This window comes from Equus asinus, chromosome 9 (assembly GCF_041296235.1).
Source record: "Equus asinus isolate D_3611 breed Donkey chromosome 9, EquAss-T2T_v2, whole genome shotgun sequence".
Lineage (NCBI taxonomy): Eukaryota > Metazoa > Chordata > Mammalia > Perissodactyla > Equidae > Equus > Equus asinus.
This window is the reverse complement of record NC_091798.1, coordinates 49,665,701-49,688,387: the sequence shown is the minus strand read 5'-3', so window position 1 is coordinate 49,688,387 and position 22,687 is coordinate 49,665,701. Positions and strand designations below refer to the sequence as shown.

The following is a 22,687-nucleotide window of genomic DNA, read 5'->3' as shown; positions in this document are numbered from 1 at the left end:
CCCATCACTGATGGTTTTAACTTTGATAACTTGGTCAAAGTGGTAGCTGAGAGGTTTCTCTGTTGTGAGGTTGCGATTTTCTCCTCTGTAATTAATAAGTAATCTGGAGGGATGCTTTGAGATGGTGCGTAGGCTATTCCCCATCATACTTTCACCAGATGGTTTTCAGTCATTCATTCTTAATCTCCCTCACCTGGATTCTGTCTGTCAAGGTCACAGTCACATGGTGCTAGATTCAGCATGCACTTTTCAGTCCTCTGCCCTCAGCAACACTATACTTAGTTGTTCCATTCTCCTTAAAATGCTTTTCTTGTTTGATTGGATGTCAGACACCATGCTCTGGTGAGTTCTGTTCTACCCAACTCACTGGTCACTATGTCTATTACTCCTGATACCCCTTGTCTTCTTCTATCCTCTAAATGTCAGAGTTGCTCAGAGTATGGTCCTGGGCCTTCTAACTATATTCTTGCCTTTGGTCCATTATCCACACAGCATCCACATAAGCATTAATTACATCATGTCATTTGCATGTTTCTAAACCTACCTTGGCTTTCTATTATATTTAGGATAAAATCTTGCATAATCTATAAAATTTTGCATAATCTCATCCTTGCTGATCTCTCCAATTTCATTTCATTTTCCCGCTTACTAGAGAGCTTTATATTCTTTTAGTTCCTCAAAAGAGCTAAACCTTTTTCCTACCTCAGGGCCTTTACACATATTCTTTTTCAGATGTACTGTTTTCCCTGATCATCACACGGCTGATTCTTGCTCAGTAAAATCTCAACTTAAGTATTATCTCCTTAATTACATCTCTTTAGCTTTCTCTAACCACATTGGATTATATTCTCTCTAGATTCTTTCATTCTTTATCACATACCTTGTTTCCATCAGTACATTTATTGCTATTTGTAATGACCTCTTTTATTTACTTGGTTTGTAGCTCCCCGTTGAGTCTCTTAAGTTCCATGAAGGTAAGAACCATGTCTATCTAGTTGCTATTGTATCTCTAAGCATCTTGAGATACTAGATGGCTCCAGTATAGGACCTGGCACATTGTAGATACTCAAATATTGAATGGATGGACGGACGGATGGATGGATGGATGGATGGGTGGATAAATGACAGTTAATTGGTTGGTTCAGTGTCAGAGCCTATCAAAATGGATGGAAACAGTAGGACTAATTGAAGCTTTTGTTATTGTTTAAATGGAAAGGACCTTTACCTAGTTTGCCTTAGCTACAGTTATCTGGAAGCTTGATGAATAGCCTCAAAACAGTCACCACTAGGAAACAGAGAAAGCTGTACAGACATACAGTTGGATGTGAGGAAATAAAATGGTTTCAGATCAGTATGATGTTCCTTTTGCCTTCCTACCTCCTTTCTTGTTTCTTTGACCTATGATTGAGGGGTTTATCCTTGCTTTAATTTACCTTTGGACTGGTGATAACAATCAAGTTAGAGGTGTGTGAAACATAATTAGTAAGGTATACAAGATAGTTAGGGCATGACCCAGGTCAAATCATCATTTTGGTTTGAAGCTGTTCCCTCATGTAAGAAAAGAGGAACACCAATACTTGCATTAGGACATACTCAAGGATTTACCAGTTACTTGAACTGAAGAAAAGCCAGGAATCAGACATACCACTTACTCTTGATCTAAAATTATTATGATCTAATTTGCTATCAATTAATTGTCAAAAATATTTTATTCCTACAGCTGAAATATTTAATGAGAACTTTGGACCAGATTTTCGAGAGGAAGAGACTTTCTTTTCTGTATTTGCCATCTTCTTTCCTGCTGCAACTGGTATTCTGGCGGGAGCAAATATCTCAGGTGATCTTGCAGTAAGTATTATAAAGTACTGTATCAATTGTATATAAAACATGTTATACATATAGTTATTTTTTAAAATAGGCTTAAAAAAGTCTTCTTGTCTTCTAGGATCCTCAGTCAGCCATACCCAAAGGAACACTTTTAGCCATTTTAATTACTACGATGGTTTACATAGGAATTGCCGTATCTGTAGGTAAATGCCTTACATTTCTTTATATGTTTCAGAAATTTCATGATGTACATACTATAAATACTTACTTTGGTGACATGATATTTCTAACTTTTAAATTCAGAAATATTTCAAGAAAAAGATACAGAGTTGCATATTTTAATTCAAAAATAGATTTGAGTAAACTAGTATTGATTTTAGACATTGTCTAAGCCACCAAATGCTCTATTATTTTTTCTCCAGGATTTTTATTAATTATAGTAAATTAGAAAATTATGTCAAATCTTATCTGCAAACTCTTAAATTTTACTGAGATGTCTTTATAGAAAATGTAATTCATATGTAGAAGTAAATGCATTTCACTCTCTTATTTTTACAAATTTTTGAATGTTTTCATTTATGGTGATAATTTCATATTTTCATGTAATCTTACTATATGAAGATTGTTTCAAGGCCATTAAGCAATGCGTGGCATTTTTTCTCAAAAACTGATTTCAATGAATAGGGCATACTACATTGAATTAAAAGTCTTACTAAATTGAATGAAAATGGTTTTAAACTGTTTTATTACATTCATGGAATCATAGCATTTTAGAACCTGAAAGGACTTAAGTGGTCAACCAGTCTCTAAATCTGTTTTATAGATGAGGGAGTCAAAGCTTAGAGATTTCGCTACCAAGGATGACTGGCGCTTGCTCTAAAGAATTGTTTTCATGTCCCACAACTAGAAGGACGTGCAACTAAGATATACAACTGTATCTGGGGGGGTTTGGGGAGATAAAGCAGGAAAAAAAAAAAAAAGAATTGTTTTCATGGCAGAGAGAAGCTTTTTTTTTTAAATAAAGTCTTTAAAGGCTATTTATAAATAGTAGGTTCTTTAACTGAAACATTCTAGTTTAGAAAAAAATTTAACTGTTGATTTACATATAATTTGCATACACTGTAGATCAGTTGTCTTGGGTTTATCATACTTTCATGAAACTATATACTTTACCCAGAAAACATGCGTTCTTGGAGTGTAAGCATTGTTTTTAACATCTAAACTCTAAAAGTCATTTCACAGTTAAATGTCTTAAGCATACTACAAGAGTAAATCTTAGTTTAATCCCAATCTAAAGAATCACAAACTCCAAATTCATAGACTACAGAGTATAAGGTTTTCATAGTATTTCAGTAAGAAAATTTCATTTTTGACGTATAGGAGGTAATGACAGAACTGTTTTTACTAATTCTCCTGCTAATTTGCGTAAATGTAATTTTGAAATTTCACTCAACAAGAGTTAGAAATGCTAATAGTTAATATTATCAAGGTGGGCTAAATTAACATTTTACAAATGATTTTGATTTCATTTATCGTTATAATCCGTACATAAATCCCTGAAACTCATTTTGAAAAAACAAATGAATTATATATATAAGCATAGCTCAATATTTTTGTTTCCCCAAAAGTTCTTAGCATGCTTGTATTCCTTGTACATAGGCTAAATAAGGAAAATTTCATTTTAATTTAACAAATGATGAAACTGATTATGTTTCAAATTGGAAAACAATTGATTACTGAAGATAAACATTTTCTTTTTTTCTGACCTCTGACAACTGCTGACCCTTATACTCATTTCATTCTGTCTACGCTAGCCCTTAGAGCAATGGGAGTAGCGTGTTCTTCCTGATATTCAGTATCTGGGCCAAGAAAGATCACCTCTGCGCCAGCAGTTGTGTAACTAGTTTAAAGCAATGGAACCCTCTTTGCCCGTAACAATTCTGATGTAGAACATCGGAATACAAAACACACACAAGCGTGCCTGCTCTAGGGCTGGACAGGGCTCTGCTATCCCCTCCCCCGCCAATGGTTTCAGAAGTACCTGAAAGGAAACATGGTTTTGCAAATATAGCTCTGAAAGTTAGATGAAGAAGTTTAAAAATGAAGAACTTTAGCTAGTCTGTTTAGTCATTAAAATATTTTCCCTCTCAAATGTTTATTTTCTGTTTATTGTTCAGTTTTTGCTGTAATGCCTATAATTTTTACGTCATTTATGATGAGACAGTAGCATTAAAGTGCTTCAAAAGTAAAAATCTGTGAAATCCAGGAAACGGTAATTACTGTTAGTTATGCATCATATATTATTCCAAATAATGAAGTTCTTTTTCCAAGAAAACTTTTTAAATGTTTTATTATGGAAGTTTTCAACTTTGCACAAAAGTGGAGAGCATGTTCTAATGAGCTCAATATAACCATCACCCAGCTTCAAAAAAGTTATCAAGAATTATCACTACATGGTTAATCTTATTTCGTCTATACCCATTCACCTTGCCCAATGTGTTATTTTTAAGCAAATCTCAATATTGTGTATTTTCTTATCAAGGTAGACTTAATTTGAGACAAAGTTTTAAATAGAATTATAATTTATTAATATTCAAATTGTTCGCCTTCACAGAAGATTGATATTACCTGAAGTCTGATCTTTGGTATGTTTCAAATATAAAATACATGAGTGTAGGAAAACATTTCTGCCATTTGGAACTGTTTCAACACAGTGTTTTTATATTTGCTAAGGCCATCTTATCCAAATAGGCCAGGAAATAGTTTTTCTAAAATACCATTTCCACGACTATATTTACAAGGCTTTTAAGTATTTATGTGTAAACACTACTCTTCATAAGGTTCATTTTCACTACTTAAATATTAGGAACCATGATGCTTTCCAAATTCTGTTCCAAGTAAAACTATCTTAACTGTAAATGCAGTGTATGCTGTTATAAGCAAGCATAGATGCAGTCAGTATCATAATTTCTTCATGAGTATATATAAGTTTGAAATGAATATAAATGTTAGCTATATTATTTGTTCTCGTTGTCACTTGTGCTTCAGGTTCTTGTGTTGTTCGGGATGCCACTGGGAACATTAATGACACTATTGTAACAGAGCTTACAAACTGTACTTCTGCAGCCTGCAAATTAAACTTTGACTTTTCATCTTGTGAAAGCAATCCTTGTTCCTATGGCCTAATGAACAACTTCCAGGTGAGCATCAAATTTATATTATACATTCTATATTTATCTAGAGGTCAAACTGCTATCAAATCTAACCATTCAGAGTACAGCAGTAACTTAGAAGGGAGGACTGTTGTTACTTTATACCCAGGTATCTGTTAATAAAGCCTATAGATAATGAATTGGGCAAACAGAAAAATATGAAAGGGTAAAATCGGAAGCCAGTCAAGAGCAAAAGGGCCCCCTAGGGTAACACTTTCATGATACAGTATAATATATAGTACATGTATGTAGTATACTGTTTCAGAAAGCAGGGAAGCATCAGAAGCATCTCACTGGTCATGTTTGATGGGTCTGTTTCTGGATTCTCTATTCTGTCCCATTGATCTTTGTGTCTATACCTCTACCTCCATCTTGATTACTATTGTTATTTAGTAAGTCTTGATGTCAGGTGGATTGATTCCTCCCACTTAATCTTTTTCAAAATTGTTTTAGCCATTTTAGTTCCTTTGCTTTTTCATATGAATTTCAGAATAATCTTATGTTTATCTACAAAAAGTCTTGCTGGGATTTTGATAGGAATTGCATAAACTTATATATCAATTTGGGAAGAATTGACATGTTTAACTATGTTGAATGTTCCAATCCATGAACACAATACATGTCTCCATTTATTTAGATCTTCTTTGATTTCTTTTATCAGCATTGCGCAGTTTTGAGAATACAAGTCCAGTACATATTTTGTTAGATTTACACCTAAGTATTTCATTTTTATTCTGAACAATTTAAATCCACAGTAACTGAAGTGAATTCAGTTTTCTAATTAGAGGTATCTCCTTAATTGCTTTGTAGAAAAATACCCTTTTTAAAAAGTATTGATCAGGATCAATGGTGTTATTTAATTAGATATGGCCCATATAGTCATGCTCTGCTAAGCCACTAGTTAACAACAGAATTAAATTCTTAATGGATACTTGAAAGTTTGTGAACTTTTAAAACATAAGAACTGTGTAAAGATTAGTATTACTTTTCAAGTATTTGGAGAATATCAGTCCTGCTTTTTATTATAACCTCTATAAGATACTGAAAGAAAAATATTTAAAAAGTTTATGGGTTTTTAGAAACTGAGAGAAGGTTATATAAGGGGAGAAGGAATTACTAAAATTTGGAAGATAATCTTGAGAGTTGCTTGATAACTCCCAGGATGCTAGAAAGAAAAGAACACAAAGGTGTCCATTCAGGAGATTAAAACTTTCTGTGGGAAATTTGTAGAGTAGATGGTTCTACTAATTCAAAATGAAAAAGAAAACTTTTGCTTCCTAGTATTTTGCCAGTGTTGTGTAAACATAATAAACAGAATATATTGAGGATTTAATTTATTTCAGAGCCATATAAATTTTATGTAGAATATCTAAATTTTACAATAAAATTTTATAACTTAAATTTTTAATGACATTATTTGTATTTTCTGTTGTTTCAAACAATTGACAGCACTTTCAATGGTTATAAATATTGAGCCCAATTATGTAATAGAAGTTTGTTTTTTCTTGTCACAAGACTAGGCAAAATCATAGAAATGAAAGAAAGTATTCATGTCCAGCTAATGATGCAGGCCAATTCTGACACTGATATTGTGTATGAAAGACACAAATGCTTATCTCTGCCCAGTGACTGAAAATGCCAATCAGAGTTCTGTGGTGTTGCCTCAAAATACAAAAGTGTTCATCTTTATCAAATCTAGTATGGACTCAGTTCAAGCAAAGAGGAGTTTGGTATACATAAAGCTGTGTTTCTAATTTAAGTAAATAAATTTCTAAAAATGCTTTGTAAAGTGATACAAAATGGAAAAAAATCCTGCAAAAATGTAAATTGCTTGTCATTTGGAGAATGAAGAATGGTAGATAGAACATAACTGAGGAACATGTAAGTCAGAGTCTCCATCATGAAATCTGTAGAATGCCACACTTTGTGATGCTGTTTTGCATTCAATTGGCTTTTCATATTTGAGGAGGAAAAGTGATTTGAATCACCTTATTTGTCTTAAATTTTTAATATTATATATATAGTCTTATGTTTCTTATTATATTTCTACGTTTTAATGTCCTTTGCAACCTTTGACTCACTGTTGCTTAATAAACAAAATGTGAACTACTTTGCTCTGTCGGTCAAAGCCTTTCATACTCAAACTCAGGTCCTGCTGCCTTCCATTCAGACTGAATTCCCATCATTGTGTGTGTTCGTATAAATGCACACATGCTTACCCTACGTGATTCCTTTATTTGGTGCTTCACTCTGCTTGGAATCTACCTGCTTTTTCTTTTTATATGTCCAAATCTGCCTGCTTTTCCAGGAGACTCAGTTCCATGAAGATCTTTTTGAACCTTAAATCATCAGCATACATACACATCTCCCACACAAAATCTCACTGTTCATATTACTTGCAACCTTTTTTTTTACCTTTAATTAGACTTTTGTCTTTTTTCTCCCTTAGTAGAGAGAAGACCACCTTTTTTTTTTATCCTTCTTGTTTTCACTCTATATTGTGGACAACACTGATGTTACAGTCATTTACATTCATTATCATTATCCTTGCTACTCATATTTTACACTAAAATGGTGGGAAATGTATAGGTTATTGGATAGATACATAACTAGAAAACAGGAAACTTGGCAGATCCTAGAAGCATAATGTTTACAGATGCTAAGCATGGAGCATTACTTACCTCAATTCAGAGGTGATGAAAGAAGAGAAAATGTAATTTTTTCTTCAAAATATGAAAGGTGAAAGGTTATATGTAATGCTGCTGGTGTCAGTTTTGTCTTAATACAGCAATATATCATATTCTTTGTTATCCATTTTTTTCTTCATTTATCTCCTGTATTTGCTTACTTAACTTTGAGGTCACTACAGACAGGCATGGGATTTTGTATTACCTGATAAGTATATATAGCTGAAATTCAGTCTGCTCATTTTTATCTTGGCCCACCTTATCTGTCCTTTACAATTTCCTTCCCTAAAGACCGAGTTGTCAATGCTAGATAGTCTAGCATTAATAACTGTGAAAAATAGTGATGATGAAAAGCGTATGGCATATATGTAAGTACTGAATTGTTATTAAGAGGCTGAATAAAAAAATCTTTTCAAGTTTTTTTCTCCCCAAGATTCTCAGAGAAGTCAGTGCTCATGTTTGTTAAAACACTTAAATATATTCTTCGTTTTTAACCCTAAGTCTTATGAAAGATACAGGGAGAAACAAGTCAGTCAAACAAGGTGGTTTATGTACACACAAAGCCAGGCTGATGTGTGTTAGCCAGACATTGTGCCCACAGCTAACTTTATATCTGGTTTAAAGTATTAAATTACAGTCAAATGTGTAATAGTCATAAACAGCTTAAAACCTGATTTCCTCCTTGGTCTCACTTGGCCTGTTTTTGGTCAATATAAATGAAAGGTAAATCTCCACTAATGAAGCAGTGAATCTAGGTGATGATCATCATTCACTACTGGTGAAATTTATAGGGTATAGATCAAGCTGGCAGTGCCTGAATCCATCAGACAACTCTTCCACTTCAATTTTATATTTTGACAAATTTCAAAGATGCAGAAGGAACACCTGTGTAGCTACCCTTTACTAATATTTATTAGTTGTTTATATTTTGCCCCATTTGCTTTATCTTTGAATATATGTATATTCTTTTTCTCCTTAAACATAAGAGAATAAATTATAGACATCACAAGGTGACAATCAGTTTGAAGCATTTAAAACATTCTGCATAAGCACAGTATAATAATCTCAAACAATTTAATGTTAATGAAATAGTTATCTAAATATATATCCCATGTTCATATTCCCCCACTTCTTCCAGTAGTAATGTCCTCTATAGCTGTTTTTCCCAGATCCAGGATCCAATCTGGAGTCACATGTGGCATTTAGCTATCATGTTATTTGAAAATCCTTTAATCTGGAGGAGCCCCCAGCCTGCCTGTTTTAATCTTTCAGAATGTTGACATTTTGAAGAGGCCAGGCAAATTATTTTGTATTGTGCCCCTCAATTTGGATTTATCTGATTGTCTTCTCCTGCTCTAAGTGATCAATCCATTTTTTTTTTTAAACTTTATCATAGGGGAATGTCCGAACATGTACAGAGATAGACAAAGCAATATAATGTACCTAACGTATGCATTTTGCAGCTTCTTCAGTTATCAGTGCATGGCTAATTTTTTTTTTTTATTTATAACTCCCCACTTCCCAGATTATTTAGAGGCAAATCCTAGACTTAGGTTCTTTCAGCTGGAAATATTTCTGCATTTGGCTCTAAAAAATGACTCTTTAAAAAAAAAACAAAAACACTTAACCACAATACCAGCCTATCTTAAATCAAAAAAAAAGAAACAACCTTCCTGACAGAAGAAGGTGATACCACCTGGAAATATTCTTGCCAGAAAACTTGTACCTCAGTCTGATTAACTACCAGCTAGATCTAGATCTGCCTAACAGCTGACTAGAAATACAGAGGTGGGAGGAACAGGTTAGACAACACAGTGGAGATGCAGTCAGCAAAGTCCAGAATGTGAAGTTTCTATAGGAGAAATGACATGAAAATAGTAAAACATAAAGGAAAGGATGAACCTTTCCTGGAAAAAGACACATCAACCAAATGTAAAGTGTAACTGTTTTGTGGGTCCTGATTTGAACAAACCAAAGCAAGAAAAGAGGGACAATTTGGGGAATTTGAATGCTGATTGGATATTTGGTGCTGTCAAGGAATTATGCAGTTTTTAAGCTGTGACAGTGTCTGTGTAGTTAAATTTTTTGAAAGTTCTTACCCAGTAGAGGTAACATACTGAAACATTTATGCAAGAAATATATGGAGTTTGATTCATAAAAATGTGGGGATTGGCCCTGAGTTCATCATTGCTGAAACTGGGTGATGGGTACTTGTGATTCAGTATGCTCTTCTCTCTGCCATTGTGTATCTGAAATTTTACAAAATAAAAACATTTTTTTAAGATAAGGGTTAGTGGTAAATCTGTTTCAGACATTTGTAATGCACATAACCATTATTATTATTATCAAATTTCCCCCAGTGTTAGTCTCCTTTATTAGAATAATAAAGATATATAGTACTGTGTTCTTTTTTGAATTGCATGTAGGACTTATTTTTTCATTTTTTTTTTAAGGTAATGAGCATGGTGTCAGGATTTGCACCATTAATTTCTGCAGGTATTTTTTCAGCCACTCTTTCTTCTGCATTAGCATCCCTTGTGAGTGCTCCCAAAATATTTCAGGTAAGTATTTTCACAGTACAATCTTTATTAAAGGGGAGGGTAAGGTAATATATTTCAATTTAGTATTATTAATATTTTCAAATTATTTACTTTTGTCAGCCTAATATGTATATGATATGTACACACATATCAAGACTGTTATATTTAATTTTATGCATATAAATGTGAATGTGTATATTTACATAAACGTTTGTATATTTACTTACTGTCAGGGTATAGTCTTTGAATTTTGTTTCTGGAAGTGGTGATGGATTTTTGCTTCTTTTGCATACTCTGTTAGCATGAATTTTCATAACGTCTTATCAGGGATAAGGAGTACAATCCACGACCATAAATCAGAAGAGTTAAAGTATCTTGTCCCTGTTAGCTTAATGCCAACCTAAATGTTTTATGTTACAAATATTTGAACGCCTAATATGTGCCACACATTGTGTTAGGTACTCAGGGTATAATGATAAGTAGGATAGACATTATGTCCCTTTAATGAGCATTAAACAAATAGCTGATTCTGAGTAGGAAATACTTATTACTAAATCAAACAAATGAAATGTTGATTCTGCAGTTTTGTTCTTAATGTTGTAGTTTTAGCCAGTTAGTACAGTAAAGGTATAGAATATATTTCTCAAAACATTTCTCAGTAATGTTTTAAGAAAAGAGATTAAGTTCTATAATTAGGATTTTTATCTGGTTTAAGTCTAGGATTTGGACTTGGTCACACCTCTGTTATACTGATCAAGCTTCCAAATTTACTTTTATTCCTGCTTCTCTGATTCCTTCTTCATAAAAGAATTTCAGCACGGTGGTGAGGTGAGGCGGATGAAAACTTCAGTGGTATTCTAAACCAACTACCTTTCTGATGCTTGAAATATTTGAATCTCCTATACAGTCTGTAAGCGAAGCAGTGTGAGACAGGGGAAAAAAAGAGGACCAAGAATTAGACACTTGGGTTCCATTCCTGATTAACCAATTGTAACTGTAAGCAAATCTGTATGTCTAATTTCAACATCTTTCATTTTCATGTTTACTTTTCTTCTTTAGGCTCTATGTAAAGACAACATCTACCCAGCTTTCCAGATGTTTGCTAAAGGTTATGGGAAAAATAATGAACCTCTTCGTGGCTATATCTTAACATTCTTAATAGCACTTGGATTCATCTTAATTGGTTAGTCATATAAATGGTGTGCTAATGTAGATTTTGGTGCATTTATGCTATTAGTGCTAAACATTGAATTATTAAATTATAAACAGAATCTTACTTTGCCTTGTATACTAAGTTAATTTCTTTCTGATTAAATGAAAGAGTGTTTAGAAAATATTGCAAATAATAGCACTCAGTACATATTTGCTAGAATTATTACCATCATTAAGTCTCCGTTCGGACTGGAGGGAACTCTCTAGGTTCTTGTCACTAAGGCGAATATCATAATAGCATGAGGGAAAGGATTCCAGTATCCCCGTCAAGGTAGAGCCTTTGCTGATCCACATTTTGGCACTTTTGCTTCTGATTACAGGTGAGCTAATGGGTCTTCCACTATGCTGAGGAAGACATTGGACTTTTATTAAAAGTCTGATTGTACTACCAAATGTGGACCCTAACTCTCATGTAATGGTGCTAGGTATATATTTGGTATTACTACTTTTGGAGAACAAGTTGGCAACATTTAGTCAAGTTTCTCATCCAGCAGTTCTCTTTAGAGCTATATACCCTAGAGAAATGTGCATATATACTCAAAGAGCCGTATACAGGAATGTTTTAGTGGCATTAAATCTAGTAGTGAAAAGTGGAAGCAATCTGAATACCTATCAACAGAAGAATGAAACTGCAGAATAATATTTAGCAGTAAAAAAATGAGTAAACTTGGTTTTCATATGTCAATATGGGTGAATCTCAAATATAGCAAATGGAAAAAATCAAATTGCAGAATGATACATATACAATGTTATTGATGTAATTTTTAGAACTTCCAAAATAGTACTACGTAATGTTTATGGACTATATATATGTGTAGTAAAACTATATAATATTATTGGAAAGAATTGACCAACTTTGAAAGAGTGAGATATAAAGGGAGTTTCAACTGTGTACATAAGGGTTGATTTCTGAAAATTAAAGTATATGAAGTATATATGGCAAAATGTAAGTATTCATTAAATCTGGATGGTGGATATAGGGGTATTCATTATACTATTATCGAAAGGTTTGAAATAATTCATAATTTTGTGAAGCTAAGAAATGTCTAGTATGTCACTCAATATGCCTCATGTTTCTTTTGCAGCTGAACTGAATGTTATTGCTCCAATTATCTCTAACTTCTTCCTTGCATCATATGCTTTGATCAACTTTTCAGTATTCCATGCATCACTTGCAAAATCTCCAGGTGATTTCACATTTTTTAATAGTTTCGTAAATGTGGTAATGTCTTTGATTTTAGAGAAAATAAAACTTTAACATATTGTAAAAGATAGTATATGTGGGATTAGCTCATTAATGCTCAATCTGTCTGTATGGTTGAGTGAAAGTAAGTGAATTTTCAAAGGGCTCTTTATCATGAAATTTACTGGTAATAACTCCATTTCTTCAAAGCGTTTAAAATAGCATTAATCTTAGTTTCAATTTTTATTTTAAGAATATAAATTATAGAGGTGGATGTGAATATGGCTGTAGAAGGGCAACACCAGGGATCCTTATGTTAGACTCCTTTTTATCTTGACTGTATTAATATCAACTTAGTTGTGATGTTGTAGTATCGTTTTGCAAGATATTATTGGGGGAAACTAGCTAAAGTGGACTTGGACTCTCTATATTATTTCTTACAACTTTGTGTAAATCTCAGTTGTCTCAAAATTAAAAGTTTAATTTTTAAAAAAGAATATAAATTTTATTGAAATAATTTAAAAATAATATTTTTGTCTATAGAACTACCTATGAATGATAATTTTAAAACATGGTCTTCAACATTTTTTAAAGTGAGCTTAATTCATAACTACTTCCCCAAATGGGAAAATATGTTTCTATAGTCAATTTTTAGTTTTGCTAGCAAGTAGATGAATTTTTAATGATTCTCAAGAACATTTTGTTTGAAGTGTTTTGTATGTTCATTAGAATATGGATATGTCTCATGGTAAAAACAAGAAAGTAAAGCCATACTGTTGAGGACTCAATTTGAAAGTTCCCTTTTTAAATCTTGTCTGGTTTTCAGCGTTCACTAAGGTTGGTTGATTTACACTTATACATTAAAGAGAGTTTATTGAATATAGAACTAAAGATAAAATAATGTGGAAGTAAATATATGTACCCTCCCTCTTCACTATCATCAAGAATCGTGAAATTAAATTGTGATCAATAATGGTCTGTGACTTTACTGTTATATATTAGCCTTATATTTAATGTTTAAAGCCCTCTCAGTGTAGCAGCCACAAAGAAAGATATTTTGTGCATACATATGTACCGTTGTCTAAAGCAGATGAGGTTTCTGAGTGACTGATTTATGTATTTTACTTGTTATTGTTAGGATGGCGTCCTGCATTCAAGTACTACAACATGTGGATATCACTTATTGGAGCAATTCTTTGTTGCATAGTGATGTTTGTCATTAACTGGTGGGCTGCACTGCTAACATATGTGATAGTCCTTGGGCTGTATATTTATGTTACCTACAAAAAACCAGGTCAGTGGCCTTTTCTATTTAGTATTTCAAGCTAGAAAACTTGTAGAAGTTCTTTGTTACTTTTCATATCTAAGCATCATATTTTGTATATTTGAAAGGAACTTTGTGTAAAACCTAAAATAGTTTATTTCCAAATACATGTAGTTTTAATGAAGCAGTTACTTTAAGACTTTTTATTCTATGGAATTCCATTCTTACCCATAAATTTAACTAATCCTGTGTGTAGAAATGTAACAGATTTATTTAATTAACATCCTGTTGCACTCAATATATTTTAAAATTATTCTTTGATTGTACTTGCCGTACAGTAGTTGCCAGCCTAATAAGCATATGTAATACCTACTGTGGTCTTAGTACCTACTGTAGTAAGTACTGAGCAATTCACAAAATACTAGACAGCATAGTATCTTCCTGATAGCTTACTGTGTAACAGGAAAAATTGGACAAACAGGTGTTAACTGGGAAATTGTTAAAGATTACCTAGGATGTGTTGTATTGATAACTGTTGGGTAGAGTATATGATGATTGATCCAGTAGTCAGTATGGTGACCTATAAAACAGAAGAAAGATTCAGTGAGAAAGGTTTGAAAAATTTTGGCCCAATAGAATAGATTAGGAAGAGATTACAAGAGTAGTTTGCAGTGTAGTCATTTTACACAATGAGGAAAGATTTTGTAATGCAGATATAAAACAATGAGGTTGTTTTGGATTAGAGTGGTAGCTTTAGAAGTGAAATTGACAAAGAAGGTATTGTTTTAACCATCTTAGAAGTAATTATTTCTCTAATATGCCTGTTAAGTCTCCAAATTAACAAATGTCTAAAACCATCATTTATTGTCCAGGCTGTTTATTCAATAAGGAATAAATTTGCCTGTTCAAATAGCTTAAACTGTTAAATACTATAAATAGTACTTCTTAACAATCAGAGATCTCTCTCTTTCCCTTTAGACCTTTGGCTATATAAACAATAATTTTAAAATGTTTTCTCTGTCTGTGAAAGACTCTGGAGTTGCATGTACAGCATGGGTGCAGCCCTGTCATCTCAGTCTTTTCTAAATCATACTTTCTGCTTTAAATGTAATTACTGTAGTGCAGGATTAGCATTGTCTTAATGTCATGCTATGGACTTGAAGTATTGTAAGTTCGGAGTAGAATAGTTTGTTTTAGCAATTGGCTTTTTTAAATATGAAAGCCCTGTTTACTTCTCTATGTGTCTCAAAATTGGTTAATGATTGTTTATTAATATTGATGTTCTGCTTCGTGAACGCTATCTTCCTGCAGATGTGAACTGGGGATCCTCTACACAAGCCCTGACTTACTTGAATGCCCTGCAGCATTCGATTCGTCTTTCTGGAGTGGAAGACCATGTGAAAAACTTCAGGTGAGCTATTAGGTAACATAGAAACATTTTGTCCTAGGTGACAATTCTTCACTTACTGTTCTGTAAAATTTTCATATGCTAATATTTCATGAAAGGTTCTCTAAAAGCATAAAACACTGTTTTGTGTTTTGTTTGGACTTGGCAGTTTATTCAAAAGCAAAGTTGAGGTTTATTAATCAAAATTTTACAAAGATAAATTATCATCTACCTTACAAAAATGTTGTGAAAGTTTTAGAGGTCTCTTATTTGAAGACTTTAAATGGTAAGTATCCTAAAGGGAACAGTTCTTTCTCTGTGTTGCCATTGAAGTTATATAACTACTGTATAACTACAAAGTATGAAATTCATAAAGATTTTTGACATACCTTATTTTGTAGTTTTACTAAGGCACTGAATATTTTCACGTTAGTTGCTTCTTTTCTCATCATTGACTAACTGGAAACCAGTTTTAGCGATGAAGTGTCAATGCTTTATTCATTTATGTGTTTTTTAAAAGATTGGCACCTGAGCTAACATCTGTTGCCACTCTCTTTTTTTTCCTTCTCCCCAAAGTCCCCCAGTATATAGTTGTATGTTCTCATGAGTGCCTCTGGTTTTGCTATGTGGGATGCTGCCTCAGCATGGCCTGATGAGTGATGCCAGGTCCACGTCTGGAATCCAAACAAGGGAAAGTGGAGTGCTCAAACTCCACTCGGCCACAGGGCTGGCCCCAGAATCAATACTTTAGAGTAAAGAGCATTTATTACTATTTTCCTCAATAAATGACTTAATATCTTTTCTTATAATAATCAGTCATCAATTTAAACTATTCCTTAATTTAATATGCTAATAATTGAGATTCAGTTATTAAAGCTCTACTGATATATATTTGTCTAAATCCAGAAATATTACTTACTTATATAGAGTCTTAGAAATTATAAATTATTATTTATACGTGGTTGAAAGTAAGCTGCTCATTTTTTAAAACTAGATCATTAAACAGTCATTCTCATGTTGTTCACTTAATCCTGGCTGTGAGCAGGTGATTTTTCTGTAGTCATAAATAATCATCTCTCATTGGCTTCTGCACAATAAACATGGAAATATTTTCCATATGTGTCAGTAAACCAAAAGGGAAAATGTTTTTTAAAGAATTCCTAAAGAGTGAGTAAGCACCAGAAAAGAATTGATCTACCAAATTTCTCCTAGGAAGAAAAGTCTCTGTGTATTCTTTTTGTTAGTCTTTTGGATCCTCCTCCCCCCGCTTTCTTTTTCTAGAATGAAAGGTTCCCAGAGCCCACAGATCTTCAGCTTTGGAATAGAGAGAAATTGAGAAAAGAAAAAGGAATAAGGGGCCGGCCCCGTGGCTGAGTGGTTAAGTTTGTGTGCTCGGCTTCAGTGGCCCAGGGTTTCCCTGGTTTGGATCCTGGGCGTGGACATGGCACCGCTCATCAGGCCATGCTCAGGTGGTGTCCCACATAGCACAACCAGAGACAGTCACAGCTAGAATATCCAACTGTGTACTGCAGGGCTTTGGGAAGATGAAGAAGAAGAAAAAAAAGAAGATTGGCGATAGATGCTCAGGTGCCAATCTTTAAAAAGGAAAAAGGAATGAGAGCTGGGGAGGAAACCTTTAATTTCAGCACATTTTGGATAGTTGATGCCAAGTATGGCAGAAAATAGAAATCACTCCTTTATGTGAAAAGTTGTATCCCAGAACTGAGAGTATGACCCTGAGTCAAAGTTAATTGGCCATCAATAAAAACGTGTTGCTTTGGCTTATTGTAATGATGGGAACATTTAAAAAAGTATTCCAATGTGGTTTTTTAAATTTTTATCAGAATTATACATGAACATAGTTTAAAAAGGGAAAACTTAGGTTTATCATGAAAATCAGTAGTTGCCCCACTCCTCGTGTCCCTATTTCTCTCACACCACAGGCAACTACTTTCAACTCTTACCTGATTCGTTTAGTAGTTCATATTCCCAAACAACATGCTTGCCTTGCTGTACTTTTTGATTTTTAATTTTAGGCGTTATCCATTGGAGTCTTTCATTTACATGCACCCACAACACACATGCACCTTTCCCTTCACCCCATCCTCCAAGTATAGCTTTATGTCGTCATTTTGATTAAATCTGTTTTGGTATTTATGTTTTTAGGACTTTTTAAACATGATTCAGACCTGAGCCATGTAATAAACTATGATTGCTTTTTCTTTCCTGTACAGCTTTTTTGTTATCTCTGGAGCCAATAATTTTCTTTCTTTCTTTTTTTTTTAATGTTTAACTTTCTATTTATCACTATCTTGGCCTTCACCAAGCTTGCTGAAAGACTTCACTTTGTAATTTCTATTTCCTTGAAGTGTCTTTTTCATCATTTCCTGTTTCTTTAGTTTGGGTTCTTAGATTTAGCCTGGTCTGAAGCATCTGTGATGGAAGTGCTGCGCTGGTAGGTGGGGCTTGTCGGTGAAGCCCTTAATGTAGATTAATGTGGCTTTGCTGGTTCTTTCAGAAGTTTAAGTTGTCTTAAAGGCTTGCTCTTTTGATTTGATTAGATTTTCTGAGAAAAGAATCTTTTAATCTTTTGCTTGTTGATAACATCCTGGCTACCAGAGTTCTAAGAGCCAGGTGGGAAAGGAGCTCAGAGATCTCAGGATTCGGCATATGAATGTTCTTTTAACTACCCTGTTTAAGGAGCTACTCCTGCCCTCAGCTGTTGCTGGAGTTTCCCAGACCAGAGGCCCTCTCTGAGCAGTAATAAGCCCTAGCCTAACAGGATTGGGGAGGAAACGGGACAGTTTCCCCGTCATGGTGATCGAAATGATCTGTTTTGTCTGGTTGCTTGTTTTGCACACTTTAAGTCAGTCCTTCTTATTTTAGTTTAACACATGGCCCCTGCCACTCTCAGAGGCACCTACTGCCTCTAACTCTTAGCCATTTTGGTGATTTTTGGGTGTAAAATCAGGTACCTTTACAACTTTCTCTTGTGTTCATTTAGGATTTAGCCTTTTCCTGATTTGTCATTCCTTTCTTGTTTTTCCATCTGCTTTCTGGCTTTCAGTGTTTCATTGCTATCGTGACCTCTCTTGTTCCCCGTATTATCGTGGTTTTGTGCCTTGAAAAATCCGGTTATACCATAAAGATTTTTGAGGAAGGAGTTAAAACGAAGATCTTGTAGTTTCTTTGGCCCATTTCCCAACGTGTTTGTGCGCGCATGTACGCACGAGCTTCCCCACACTAGCAAGCAGTGCATGGACATCAGCAAGGTGTCTGAAAATTCAACTCAATTCTGACACTATCTACCCAAAGACAGAATCGGACTCCACAGGTAAAGGGCTCAAGCTCACAAGACTGCCCTCCACTGCAAACACCAATCACAACCCCAGGTTGCTACCTGTGCTTCTGACCCACCGGCTATAAATCAAAGTTCCCACAACTCCCTCATTGAGTTGGATTAATTTGCTAGAACTCAAGAAAACATGTTTACTAACTAGATTACCAATTTATTACAAAGGATACAAATCAACAGAGATGAAGAGCTACCTAGGGCGAGGTCTCAAACAAAGGAGCTTCTGTCCTTGTAGAGCTTGGAGCCGGGCACCATGGCATCTGGAGACGTTCGGGTTCCCCAAAGTGGAAGCTCTCTGAAAAAAGGGACTAACAGGCTGTCTTTTGGGTTTTTATGTAGGCTTCATTATGTAGTCATGATTGACTAAGTCATTGGCCATTGGCAATTGATTCAACCGCAAGCCCCCGCCTCCCCCTTCCCTGGAAATCAGGGAGTGGGGCTGAAAGTTCCAGTCCTCTGATCACATGGCTGGTTCTCCTGACAACCTTCTTTAGCATAAACAAGACACCCATTTCACATGGCCCTGAAGCATTTTCACAAACTGAGGACAGGAGCCAGGAACTGTGGATGATGACCAAGTATATCTGAGAAGTATATTTCCATCATCTGGATGACCAAATATATATAGTTTTTTTAAATCACAATATCATAGAAGGCAAATATTCACTTCCTGTCATTATTACTCAGTCATCCCTAATATATTTTGTGTATGCCTTTTTTGGTATGATAAAACTATACCAAATTATGCCTTTCCAACTATTTAGTAAAAATAGGGGCTATAGTTAATTTCCCAGAGTACTAGGTTATATTAGTTCAAGTGTAGGTTAGACTACCATAACAAAAAAGCTGAAAAAATATGGTGGCTAAACAAGACAGGCCATCAGTGTTGTGTGATATTCCAGAGGTAAATGGATAGTTCATGGCAAGTAGGCAGATTTGTTGCACTTGGTCATTCATGTCTCACATTCCTTGAATCTTGTCAGTCTGCCATTCCCTAGGAGGTGTTTTTGTCCATGTGGTTGAAATCATCAGTCACCACATCGTTGGTCTAGCTTACAGGAAAGAGAAGGAGAGTATGGAGGTTGGCCAGCTTCCTTTTTAAAGGACATTACCTGGCAATAGGAACATCGTATGGGCTGTAAATCAGTCAGGGGGCCACTTTTAGCTGATGGGAAGGCTAGGAAATATAATCTCTAGCTGCGGAGCCATGTAACTTGCTAAAGCTCAGACAGGAGACTGGACTATTAGGAGTCAGGGCCATAGAGTTTAATTTCATGTTCGATTGCCAAAGCAGTTCTCCCAGACATAAATTGGTTTTTCAGATAGCTTGCTAACATTCTGAATAAGTTAGTTTTTTTAAAGTCCTTATTCAGTTTTCATGCTTATTTTATGAGTATAGCTTAGGAACTACCCTAAAATTTAGTGGTTAAGTCAGAATTTTTAGTCTATTTGCTTTTTGATAAAGTTTGTTCTAATTATGTAAATTCTTGTTTTAAAGGATTTTTGCTAGTCTGTTTGAACTTATAAAATGGATACCTGAATATTTTTTCATCAAGTAAGATTGATTTACATTTCTAGTCAGCAAAAATCAAGAGTTAAGAATATATGAAAGTCATGCCACTGTCTTGTGTTTGCAGAGGCAATTAAATTCAATTTTGGCTTTCACCATAATTAATTAGAAAACTTTTAGTTCAGGTAGAAATCTTTTCTTCACCATAGGTGGTTTTACTCATATGACAACAGTCATTAAGCTAGTTTAGAGACGGCTGATATTACAAAGTAGAAGTAATTATGATGTGATCAAGCTAAGAAAGAAAGTGACCTGTTTTGTACATAAGGGCAAGGCTATGCTCCCAGGCAGTTTTGTGAACTCTGAAAGAACTGAAATTATGACCTTTAGAAGAAGAACAGTTGTTACCTGTTTTCTACCCATCACGGTCATTTCTTTCTAGAGTCACTACCAGAATCTTGATGTATAGTTTTGCCTATTTTAGAAGGACAGTTGGCATGATGTTTGTTCCAAGAAGGTTTTGTTTCTGTACTTTTCATGTACCAAGAAACCCTGGTTAAAAGTCATCTTCTCTGAGAATCCTGTGGCCTGTGTCTTGAGGACATTTGTATAAAGGAGATTCTAGTTTAATAATATATTCTAGCTTAAAATCATGTCCATGTTACCAAAAACCTAAACTTCTCAAATTTTGTTTTTCTTTTTGATCTTAAATTAGGCCACAGTGTCTTGTTATGACGGGTGCTCCAAACTCACGGCCAGCTTTACTTCATCTTGTTCATGATTTCACAAAAAATGTTGGTTTGATGATCTGTGGTCATGTACATATGGTAAGTGTTAGTTTTTTATATTAAAATATTTTTCACTTTGGGTGTATACTTTATAATTTGTAGGACTTTCTAGATCTGAAATGATTTGACAAGATAAATCTATTGAGGTTTTGTTGTTTTTTTTCTGAGGAAGATTTGCCCTGAGCTAACATCTGTTGCCAATCTTCCTCTTTTTGCTTGAGAAAGGTTCGCCCTGAGTTAACATCTGTGCCAGCCTTCTTCTATTTTGTTTGTGGGTTGCCACCACAGCGTGGCTGCCAACAAGTGGTGTAGGTCCACGTCTGGGAACTGAACCCATGTTGCCAAAGCAGGGTGTGCCAAACTTAACTGTGGGGCTGGCCCATGTTGGGTTTTTTTCTATGGTAGTTATTTTCTTTGAAATATTTTTGCCTCCAAACTGTCTCAAAACCTCATTTGTAAAAAGATAAGAATTTTGCATCTTCATCATTTTTCTTATTATGAGTAGATTTTAGCAAACCACATTGCCCTTATAGAACAGTTTAGCTAAGAAAAATAGCTTCTTGGTAACTAGGAGCCCAAATGAAATTCAGCTTTTTTTTTCTTATTAATAGTTCTCATAAAGTCCTGGGAACATTTACTTACCAGAAAAAAAGAGTTTGGAGGAGGTAGACAAATCGTGGTAAATATGTAGTATCTGTTATATAAAAAGAGCAGAATGAATGCTGAATTTTCAAGTTCACATGCTTTTAATTGCCCATTCATTTTTGTTTTAACCATGAGTATGAACATTATTAAAAATAGTGGTAAACTTTTATCCAAAAGTAGTTTTCTGTTTTTGGCATCTTGCCTATTGGAAACAGTCACTAGATGATGGATCATCTGTTCTGCATAAGACATGAGAGTATTTATTTGTCAGATTAGCTCTTCTCCCAAGCTCTATCGTTCATCTTGTTTTGGTGCTAGAAGTGTATGTTGTGTGCCTCATGTCCCAGCTCCTGCTACACTACTTGTACAGCAAAGTCAAAGCCGTGTATGTGTGTCTGTGTGTGTGTGGGGGGGGGGGGTGTAGAGGGACACATTGAGACACTGACCCCACTTAGGACATGTGGGGTTTTCTAGTTTAGCTTAAAGTTCATTAATTCAAGTTGGAGTCTTGGGCACAAGAAATTACAAATGGGCCAATTTCCCTACTGGGAAAGATAAATTGTGTTTTTCCTTTGCTTATTCGTGCTTAATTAGGATGTACTCTTAAACTTATTTTTACATTTTTGCTTTATACATTTGTGTATAACATATTTTATGTGTTGCTTACAAGGATCAAAATAGAATTGTAAGTTAAAAAAGCTCATTTCCTTTCTTCTGTTATTTCATCATTTAACAGAAGTATGAAGAAAAAGTACATTTATATTATATAGCTCTGTGCTTTTCAATGCTATTTCTAAGTTACAGAGAATTAATAACTCAGACATTTGGGACAAACGAAAAATAAACTGGGAAACTTTCTGTAGAAAAACTGAAGGCTCTTATTTTTCTCTGCATAATCTCTTTTCCGTTTTCAATAATTTCTAATTTCTTTCATTTACTTAGTATCAAAGCTTCTTACTCATTTTTCAGTCTGTTTCTTCTTCTTCTCTTCTCCCTTCAGGCACCCCCTATGCCTTAACTGTTCCATCAACCCTATCTTTTCATAATCTTAAGTATTAGAAAGAATTCACTGACATG

The 22,687-nt window shown here is 34.4% G+C and overlaps 1 protein-coding gene across 2 annotated transcripts in view; it reads left to right on the top strand.

Annotated features, from left to right (window-relative positions):
• Positions 1-22,687, top strand: part of SLC12A2 (solute carrier family 12 member 2) — a 101,239-nt gene that overhangs the window by 51,523 nt on the left and 27,029 nt on the right. For both annotated transcript variants that reach the window (XM_070517484.1, XM_014859515.3), the window contains exons 8-16: positions 1,721-1,848; positions 1,946-2,030; positions 4,876-5,027; positions 10,180-10,287; positions 11,326-11,449; positions 12,564-12,665; positions 13,800-13,955; positions 15,237-15,336; positions 20,893-21,004. In XM_070517484.1, the coding sequence (XP_070373585.1) occupies positions 1,721-1,848; positions 1,946-2,030; positions 4,876-5,027; positions 10,180-10,287; positions 11,326-11,449; positions 12,564-12,665; positions 13,800-13,955; positions 15,237-15,336; positions 20,893-21,004 (1,067 nt within the window). The remainder of the gene's footprint in view (positions 1-1,720; positions 1,849-1,945; positions 2,031-4,875; positions 5,028-10,179; positions 10,288-11,325; positions 11,450-12,563; positions 12,666-13,799; positions 13,956-15,236; positions 15,337-20,892; positions 21,005-22,687) is intronic.